General features: G+C 50.6%; 1 protein-coding gene across 1 annotated transcript; it reads right to left on the bottom strand.

Annotated features, from left to right (window-relative positions):
• Positions 1–20: 20 nt before the first annotated feature.
• LOC127326621 (uncharacterized) lies at positions 21–3547 on the bottom strand. Its single transcript, XM_051353430.2, has 2 exons — positions 742–3547; positions 21–653 (listed from the first exon to the last, which is right to left on the bottom strand). Exons 1-2 carry the CDS (start codon positions 3434–3436, stop codon positions 208–210), a joined length of 3141 nt encoding a protein of 1046 aa, XP_051209390.1. The 5' UTR covers positions 3437–3547; the 3' UTR covers positions 21–207.
• Positions 3548–10593: the final 7046 nt, after the last annotated feature.

Consider the following 10593-nt stretch of genomic DNA (forward strand, 5'->3'; position numbering starts at 1 on the left):
ATATGTCTGAATGCACAATCTTGTTTTCAAAATGATACTATCTGATCAAACTTAGTTGCCTATACACCTGCATGATGGCTCACAGTGTCGATTCCACCATTTTTATCTGCTCTGCTCTCCCTAAGAAACTGCACTGCACAACTCTTGCTACTGTACCTTATTGCTACTACTTGTATTCTGACTTTCTGAGGTCACTACCGTATTTCGTCAGACGATGTCGAAGCTGCCCTTGCTGTCGTCGTCGTCGGAAACCTTTTTCCGGCGGCTGCCCCCTCGCATCGGCAGCAGCGGAGCGGCATCGTATTCTGAAGAAACCGTCTTCTCGTCGACCGTTTTCCGGTGCGCCTGCTCGCACCTGAGCAGTATCTGCAGCACATCCTTCATGGTTGGCCGCGTTGATGGCTGCGCGCCGGTGCATATGACGCCGAGCTTGAACACGACCTCAAAGTCGTTGCTGCGCCCGGCGTCCCCGATGGAGCTGTCCGCCGCGTCGGCGATGGGTTTCCCCGACTGCAGGTGCCGCCACGCCCATTCCGCGAGGGAGGTATGCTCGCCGCCGTTGCCGGCTTCCCTCCCGGTGGCCAGCTCCAGCAGGACCACCCCGAAGCTGTACACGTCCACCTTCTCGTTCGCCTTCCTCGTGTACGCACACTCTGCAGAACACAATGGACAGGATGAGTTGCCGTGCTTGCAAGAAAAATTGGAGTTGGATTAGGGAAGGTGATCGATGGGTGCTCTTACCAGGAGCCATATAGCCGAAAGTTCCGGCGACGGCGGACATGGTGTCAGCCGTCGTGCCAGCAGCGGCCTGGACGAGCATCCTGGCGAGCCCGAAGTCGGCGACCTTGGCGTTGAGCTCCGCGTCGAGCAGGATGTTGCTGCACTTGACGTCCCGGTGCACCACCGGCGGGGAGCACTCGTGGTGCATGTAGCTCAGCCCCCGCGCCGCGCCCACGGCCACCCTCACCCTCGCCGGCCAGTCCAGTGGCGCTCGCCGGGCAGACGACGGGGCCTTCGCCACCGCCCCCGCGCTCCCAGCCGCCCACCTGTGGCCGTGGAGCCACCGGTCCAGGCTACCGTTGCCCATGTACTCGTAGACGAGGAGCTTGGTCTCGGCGCGGGAGAGGCAGCAGAGGAGCTTGACGATGTTGGTGTGCCGGACGTGACCAAGGACGTTCACCTCCGAGTCGAACTCACGCTCCAGATTCTTCTCCACCTTCCCGCCAGTCCATATGCGCTTCACGGCTACCATGGTGGCGGTGCCGCCGCCGGTGCGGCTGGGGCACTCCACGCGGTACACGCGCCCAGACCCGCCTTTGCCGATCAGGTTCTCGTCGGCGAGCCCGCGCAGCACGGCGGTCTCCCCGAAGTCCAGCGCCTGGAAAGCGGTCAGCTTCCAAGCCTCCACGGCCGGCGCGAGCCGCTTCCGTCTCTTGGCGTCGCGGATGACGAAGAAGGCGAGTGCGACGATGGCGACGAGAAGCGCGGCGCCGGCAGCGAGAAGGCCCGCGCGGAGGCCCGGTGATACCTTGTCGGATGTCCTGGCTGCGCACGAGCTCACGCCGGCGAGGTTCTCTGATGATGACGCGGCCGTGCAGAGCGCGGGGTTGCCCAGGAAGCTCCCGTCATACGCGGAGATGGCGAGCGCCGCCGGTATCTCGCCGGTGAGCCGGTTTGACGAGAGGTTCAGCTGGTTCACCCTCATATTCCCCAGCGACGCAGGGATGCTGCCGGAGAGCTGGTTCGACGAGAGGTCGAGCAGGGTGAGCACCGGCATGGACCCCAACGCCGCCGGTATCTCGCCGCTGAGCTGGTTGTTGCTGAAGTTCATCTGCGTCAGGCCACGGAGCGACACGACGCTGTCCGGGATGGCGCCGGACAGCTGGTTCGCTGACAGATCGAACTCTTGCAGCAGAGGCATCCCGGCAGGAAGCACCGAGGGTATCTCTCCGGAGAACCTGTTGTTCCCCGCGTAGAACCTCTGCAGCCGGGCTCCTGCCGCCGGGAGAGCCCCACTGAACCTGTTGTTGGAGATGTACAGCTTCGTCAAGTTCCAGAACAGAGTCTGGGGCAGGGTCCCGGTGAGCCCACCATTGTTCTGCAAAAGCAGAGTCATGAGCTTGGTCTCCGTCCACAGCGCGGCCGGCACCTCGCCGGAGAGCTGGTTGTCCCGGAGCTGAAGGCTTATGAGCGCGGGGCAGGTAGCAAGGCTCGCCGGGATGGAGCCGTTGAGGCTGTTGTTGGAGGCGGAGATGATCCACAGCCCACGGTTCTGGCAGACGCCGGCCGGTATCGGGCCGGAGAGGTCGTTGTCGTCGACCTGGATGTCCCTCAGCACGGGAGAGTGCAGCCCGAGCTCCGCCGGGAGTGATCCGGTGAGATTGTTCTGGAACAGCCACAGGAACACCAGCGACGGCAGCCGCGCGAGGCTGGTCGGTATCTCGCCGGAGAAGCTGTTGGTGTTCAAGTTCAGATGCACGAGCTTCGTCAGATTACCGAACTCTTCCGGGATGGCACCGGTGAGGTCGTTGAAGGACACGTCGATCTGTTCCAGCCCCGCCGCCCCGATCGCGCCGTCGATGACGAGGTCGCCGGCGAGGTAGTTGGAGTAGAGGTACAACGTCTGCAGCTTGGGGAGGTTCCAGATGGCCGGGGGGATGCTCCCGGTGAAGGAGTTGTTGGACAGGTCGAGCCAGACCATCTCGGACATCTTGGTGACGTAGGCAGGGAACTCGCCGGTGAGGGCGGAGCTGGCGAGCCAGACGGTGGCCAGCTTCGTCAGGTTCTTGAACGAGTCGGGCAGCTTGCCCGGACTGAAGTTATTCAGCTCGAGCTTGAGCGTCTGGAGCCCCGTCAGCTCGCCGAGCTCCGTGGGGACGGTGCCGGTGAGCCTGTTGCTGTTGAGGGCGAGGTGCGTCAGGTTCTTGAGTTGCGAGAGCGTGGGCGGCACTGCGCCGGTGAAGAAGTTGTTGTCGAGGGCGAGGTGCGTGAGGTTCTTGCCCAGGCGGCCGATGTCGGCGGGCAGGTCGCCCGCGAGGCTGTTCGATGAGAGGTCGAGGTAGGCGAGGGCGGTGAGGTTGTAGAGGAAGGACGGGAAGCCGCCTGTGACGGTGGTGTTTTGGAGGTTGAGCGTGGCGAGGCTCGTGAGCTCGCCGATGGCGTCGGGAATGGGGCCGGAGACGGCGACGTTCGGGAGGGCGAGAGAGCTCACCCGGCCGGCGCCGTCGCAGGTGACGAAGGTCCAGCCGGTGCAGAGTGAGGAGGCGTTGGAGGACCATGACGCGAGCGCCGGCGGGGAGCCCCACGCGGCCTTGATCCGGAGCAGGACCTTCTGCTCGTCGACCTGCTGCGCAGCGGCGTGGCGCCGGAGGCAGAATGGGAGGACGAGGCAGAGCAGGAGGATGCGGAGGTAGGCGTGGCCTGGCATTGCCGCCATGGTGAGAACCGACTGAGAAATTCCGGCCGCCGGCGCGGGAACGGGAGAGTGAGGAGGCGTGCGCGCGTTCAGTTTGGTTGGCCTGACATCGCTGACTCCCGTGTGGAAACGTGTTGGGGCAGTATTTATACGTAGTGGGAACTGGCGATGGGCTGACGGCAGCTGATTATTATCCTTTTTAAAATTGTTTTTAATGCACTCAATCCACTGTGTGACCATCATCCTGTTTGATTATTGTAATCTGTGGGCTTGTCTGGTGGTGCTTGCTTGGAAGCTTCATTCTATCTTGTTCTCTACAAAATTCTTTAACTAATCTGTCTTTGCGACATGCACGTTTTATGTGGTTTTAGGCTGGGTCAACAAAATGGTTAGATGGAAAGGGATGTGTTCCAGATGGTTAGTGGTACGATATGCGTTTTCTTCTAGTTGCTGTCAACATCTTAGATTTCATCTCGATCTTGGAAAGACAATCGGCTTCTATCTATTGCTCGATCGCTATGGTCAAACAAAACTATTCGAATTATAGTGAGGCCGATCACTTGCGACAAGGGAGGACGAATGGTGATTTGTAATTCAAATCGACACAGTAGCTATCGAAGACTTCATCGTAGTTCCCCTAGTTAACCATTTCAGCAAACTCAGTTGTTGATGTCGTTCCAAAACAAAACTAAAAACTTGTTGTTATCCGTGCTGATTCTTTTATTTTCGGTCAGCTTCTAGAATCAAGATTTGCACCCACGAAATTAACTATGATCACTATCAGAGCGTGGCGGCAAGAGAGTACTTTTCGTTGCTTCCAGTACTGGACACCGTTTGAGCATCTGAGCTTGAGATCACGGGGCAGTGAGCATGACACGATTATTACGGCATAATTACCTAAATGGATATGTCTAGCCCGTGTCGCGGGACCCACACGTCAGTGTCAGCTGCTCACTTTCTCTGCCTCTCTCTGCATCTAGATGTTCTTCACAGCTCCGGCGTGCTTAAGCGAGTCAAACGGCGGGAAAGGTCGTAGATAAGGATGTGTGGTTACTTTACGACTGTATGATTTGCCGGTCGTCGTGTAATCTCAGTCTCAGACGAACAGCAAGGGAATGGAACGGAAAATGACACTTGATCGTGTCCATCACCGCACGTGCGTCTCTGCGCAGTACATGTACACGCCGTGCACCACGCAGAACACGATACATCCCGTGCACTTGGTTGCTCTCCGATTCACTTTGGTTTCTACTTTTAAATTCGTGTTGCAACTTGCAAGTAACATTATGTTTTGTTATATTTTAAAAATATGAAACGTAATATTTCGCAACGAAATCTAATGTTTTCGTGCAAGGGGTGTCCCGTCCACGGGAGAATCGCCGCTCTCGTGCAGCACAGCCACACGGGGCTTTTATTTTCTGTTCAAAACCCTTCTGATAGATCTCGGCTAACTGGGAGCTAAGTTGGAGATCGGTCGACATTTTCTCTGTCAGATCTAGCACCAAGATTTTTGCGTAGGTTCCTTATCTTTTTAGGCTTCCTTCTTTCTCGTGATGTGCGCAGAGGCGAAGCTTCTTGTTGGCGATAGGAACGACGCAACGGTGACATTGACGATGAGGAATAAAGAGAGATGAAGGAGAACAACAAACTTAGGGAAGGGGTGGGGATGTGTTGGCACCGGATAAAAAGATGCTAGTGTTGGGGAACACGGATAGAAAACAAAAAAGTTCTTACACATAAGCATGATCATATGCGAGAGGGGAGGTAACGGATCATACTTTTGTAGCTCGATCTAGTGGAAGTTATTGATGATGAGATTGACGAAGTCGCGTGGAGATGTATTATCCGTCGAACCGCTCCCACGAACAAGTGTTACACGTGAAACACCTCCACGGTATATATCCACACGTACAAGACCAGCAACACTGCATCAAAGTGTCATCAAGCACACGATCGAAGCGGGAACGTGTCGATTAAGATCCGGTAGCGCTTCTCCGAGACCGACTAGATTAGATCTAGGCGGTGGTAGACTCCGGCAACATCCCGAGAGTAAGAGGGAAGTAGATCTCCGCGGCGATGCTCCGATGGTGTCGGCTAGGGCGGCGGCAAGGGAAGGAGGGTGGCGCGGTGGTGGTGGCGGCAGCCGACGGCAACACTAGAGAAATATAGGATTATTGCTGATGGTGGCGGTGGTAGTGAAATATATAATATCCAGAGGTAATATAATTATAGCATAGAATATAAACTTAATCATGAAATAGAAAATATAGAATAATAGCGGTAAGAGCGGCTTCGTTTAGCCACCTAGACTTTCGGGCTTGCAGGGGACATGGGTCAAGGAGGTAGGCATGGTACTAGCTAGGACTAATGTCGAATAGGCGAGACTCAAAAGAGAACGAATATGCATCCACCAACCACATTCCCTTTAAATTACCTATTGGTTTGACTAGACCGACATAGTCTTGCCAGATAGTAGGGGCGCTATGAATGATAAATAGTTTTGCAATGTCGCCAATCGCGAATGAATCAAGATCATGAGTAGGGAAGGGAGAGGATGGGGATGATAATGATACGGTGAAGTTGATGGCGACAACGATAGAACTTCGATGTCGATTGGATCTGGCTATGGCGGTGGAATGTGATTTTCTCTCTGTGTGTCTCTCGAATGCATTGGGTAGCTTCACATTTTATATTGGGTTTGACAAGAAGAAGCCACTAGCACATGGTACGGCTAGGCCGTACAGATGGGTATGACCGTACCAGGGCTCGTTAAACCTTACGTGAATCATCTCTGAAGCCTGGTTGACTTGGTGATATCTCCAGCTAGTAATTCTTCATCAATTTCCCTTGATTTCCTCCTTACTTACATTGCTGCACAAAACAAATAAACAAGCACATTTGCACATCTTGGCATTGTTTAGTACTTTATAGCAGAGGTAGGAATATATTGGTTTCATATTGACACAAGATACCCCAGGTTAGATGGAGATAAAGTGGTTGTTTTCATGAGCCATCATTGAGTGTAAGCGATGTAAAGTACTTGAAACTTAATAAGGATAAAGGAGCTCTCACGGTGTTTTAGATTCACCACTAGCATATTTATTGTTCGATTAGGATATTATGAAGTCTTTGTAGTATGTGTGTACGGTGAAATCCCACATAGAGGTGCACTTAGTAGTACCAACATACACCCCTCATAACCACTATTGTTCCCCAAGATAGTGGATAGAGTCCTAAGTAATTAAGGGTTTCCTATGGTTATTGATATCAACTCTTAGATCTCGTTTTCCCTAGTTAATACATATTTGGTGGATGCAGTGGATGCTATCACATAATTAACGGACACATTCCTCAAACTACATATAACAATGAATTTTCCCAATCTCCCGATGGCAAATATTATGTGTTCTACAACACTTAACATCATTTAAGAAGACCACCAAATACATATTGCATAAATACAACAAAAATATGTATTTCATCTTATAATATTGCTAGGGTTCCTCCATCTCCCAAGAAAAAATGAAATTACTCACACATGGAGGCAACTAACATCATCATGATTAAATGAATGGAGTATGAGGAATCGAATTAATCTATTCTGAATGGAGTATGAGGAATCAAATGAATACATTTAATGAAGTTACAACAAGATGGATGGAGATGATGAAGGTGATGATGATGAAGATTGATGCCAATGCCTCTCTACAACAAGATACATGGGCCCTACTAGTAATAAATACCGAGGCACGCACATAAGAGCCGCACTCGTGCTAGCCCGACAAAAACTCCGCCAGAGATACCTTTGACGGGGAAACTGTAGACCCATCACATTTTTTTCTCGGGGTTCATCGTGATATGCCACGCTTTATGATGCGAGGATCCAACATTTAAATGCCTCAATGCATTATCAGATGACTGGAAATTTACTATCGAGATACGAATAAGTGCGGCACAAAATATACCTTCTTTGGTACATCTTTTATGACATCGCAATTAATCACAATCGGTAATAAAAGCAAGTGCTCTATTCCTTCCTTAGCATACTAATATCGATTTCTTTAAGACATCAAATTCCATTAAACTAAGAGAGATAAAACTCACTACATTACATTTTTTTATGATTAGTGCAAACTTGTACCTGTCCTAAAAGTGTGCACTAATATAAGAGGGCTTAGCTATCCTACACTAATTACAATTATTTCGAATCTTGACTACGCTTGAAGGCTGAAAGGCTTCGTCCTCCAGCGGCATTTTTGGCATCTCTTCGTTTGGAGGCGGGTTGGACGGCGACGGGTTGGAAGGCATGCGTACATTGTGTCAGATCTGAAAGAGAAGGAGCCACGATTAAATAAGGGAAATAAGAAAGACACGAAATGTGATCTATAGATGGGATGATGCCTAACTTGCGAGCCAGGATCATCGATAGACGAGAGCAATCGCCAAATGAGCGACTCTGGCCAAGCCATGACATCCTTGCAATCTTCTTCCCCTGAACCATCTTGTGAGTTGGAATTTGGATGAGCCTAATCGCGATCTAGGGTTAGAGTTGGACATTTGAGAGTACGGTGACAGGGTAGTGAGAAGGTGGAAAGTGGGGAAAGGGTTATACTACTATATAGAATTGCGAGTGGGGAGCAGGATATGGTTTTAATTGGGCCCTTAAGTACCCATGGAACAATATTATGGGTCAGGGTTGATAGAAGGGCCCATAATTTGCTAATACGGTTGTATTTGTTCTGGACCACACCCATCAACAAGGGAATGAGATTAAGCATGTGAACTAAATAAGAATACAAATAACGAGATATGTGATAAATTGAACAGGGAGGACTTCATATACTAATCAAAATACATAGTGCTAAAATTAATATCTAAACAACCATTGTTAGAGGGATTTGGAATACAAAGTGGAACACACACATATTACCGTTGCATCAAATGTAAATCCCTTACTCATTAGTATGCTAGGTGATCTAGAGTTTCCACAAGATACCCGAGTTTATCTGACACAAAGGCCCACGTTGAATTAATCACATGAGCCACCTCTTCTTCAGATTTCTTCTTTGCTTGCTTCATAGTTGCCTCATAGTCGGAGTCATAAAATTCATACAAGTCATCGGCCGTGTCCTTCCACATCACCGCCAACACACGTTGCAACTCCAATGAGTGCTCTTTATCAATATACAACATAAAGTCGCCCTTCGCTGTTGATGGTGACACCCGAGAAACCTGCAGGCGGTGTTCACCCATCTACTTTCAAATCAATTCACCTCGTCCCGAGGCACTGATCGGGAAAGAAAATCACAAATTAGCTTTTCAGAGATGGAGTAAAATATCCAAAATATATAAGAATGGCATACGTTGCCTCCACACCGCTCAACACATCTACGATCTTGCATCTCACTTTATCCATCGCACTCGACAACCCAGGATTCTACATCTTGATGTCGTCACCGACTGTTGCCTCAACAGTGCCCGCCACTACGTCAATATAACTTCTTGGGAGAGTTGGGGGAGCGATAAGTGTAGTGTGACGCGGGACACAAACGAGCGAGATAAATAATGGAGAAATAGGCGACTCAGCGTTGGTGGGCCACACCAGTGAGTGAGACTCGTGTGACCAATCAACTCAAGGTTCTTGACCAACGATCACTATAAGCGTCGCCTACAATGCACGGGGAACTTTTATATGCGTGTATCCATTAAAACGCGCCCCATTTCCGACCACCTACCACGGCACAAATATCTGCTGGCATGGATTCTATCAAGGTGCATATCATCCGGCCCTTAATTGGCTACCGAGAATAACCATCCGCCGTCTAAAAAACTGTTGCAGGAACCTAGGGCTTGTGCCATCCAGAAAATCCGCCAGACAATGGATGACTTTTTTTGTAGTGCCTCGAACAATCCAAGCATCTGCGGCTGTAGATTCCCGCTGCGAGGCCCCCCTCGAGATTCCTTCCAGAGGTGAGTTTTCATGATTTTGTGTTTCTCTAAGTCCGAGTCTCGGATATCTGATCTTATTGCACGAGGCGTAAGTATTTGATGAGATGAAGCCACCGACATGTGGTACGATCATGACATATGATTGGGCATGATCATAGCACCGGCCATTAAAACATATTTTTTGTCGTTCTTCACAACTTCGCTCTTTGGCTTGACCTCTAGGTACGTGTGTGAATACATGGAATGTATTTATTGCTTCCAAACACCATAATTATGTCCAAAATTGATATCTTTAATTGATTTGCCCACCAACCTTCTTATATCGGGTTGCCTGGTCAAACAAGCAGAATAGGTGTGCGTGAGCGCTAAAATACCAAAATTCTATCACTACTTAAGCAAAAATATAATGAAATATACAGCACTCATTATGTGGCCTAGACTAAGGTTAGACTAGTCTGGCCTAACATACAAAACAAGTTGCAACTTTCTCGAATTCCAGTTAAGATGTGTGACGTGGGCATTACCCTTCGGGTAACCAATGTTGCTCTACCCTACACGGCCCAACTAGAGGCCCATGAAGGTACCCGATGGCAAGATGGGCCACTAGGGCGGTGCGACGGAAGATTACTTGGAGTACAAGGCGCGGAAGAAGCCGAACAAGGAAAGATTGGAGATAGATCTATTGTAAACCTACTCGTACTCGATTAGACCTCTCGGGACCTGGCCACCTATATAAAGGCCAGGAGAGGGGCTATCGGGGGACAATCAATCTTAGAAAAACTAGCCAGCAGAAGCTTAGAACTAGGTTACCCTAGCAACTAGCATCTCGACGAGATCACAGCCGAACTATTCGGCACCCCATTGTAACCTGTTTTCATCATAATCAAAGAACAGACAGGCAGGACGTAAGGGTTTTACCTCATCGAGGGCCCCGAACCTGGGTAAATCGCTCTCCCCGCTTGTCTGCGTACCGATGTCTCGTGTCAGCTTGCAGGATTCCATCAACCCTAAGCCCCTATCGGAGGGCATTGCCAAGGAGCACCCTCGACAATTGGCGCCGTCTGTGGGAACCCTGTCGGCACAAGGCAGGACATCGGCAGATCCGATCATGACATCGGCAGCTTTGCCGGCAAATTCGCCGGCAACTTCATCAGCAACTTCATCAGCAGCTTCGTCGATACCATCGTCGCCAATCCTGGGAAGCCCGATTCGATTCGGCTCCTACGAGT

The sequence above is a fragment of the Lolium perenne genome, chromosome 1 (assembly GCF_019359855.2).
Source record: "Lolium perenne isolate Kyuss_39 chromosome 1, Kyuss_2.0, whole genome shotgun sequence".
In the NCBI taxonomy this organism is placed as follows: Eukaryota; Viridiplantae; Streptophyta; class Magnoliopsida; order Poales; family Poaceae; genus Lolium; species Lolium perenne.

What these genes read in the sequence shown, in the direction of transcription:
- LOC127326621 (XM_051353430.2), bottom strand. Translation starts at nt 3,436, where the DNA reads ATGGCGGCAATGCCAGGCCACGCCTACCTCCGCATCCTCCTGCTCTGC. An exon ending in TTTCGGCTATATGGCTCCTG is followed by an intron (nt 654 to 741) that starts GTAAGAGCACCC and finishes TGTGTTCTGCAG; the next exon opens with AGTGTGCGTACACGAGGAAG.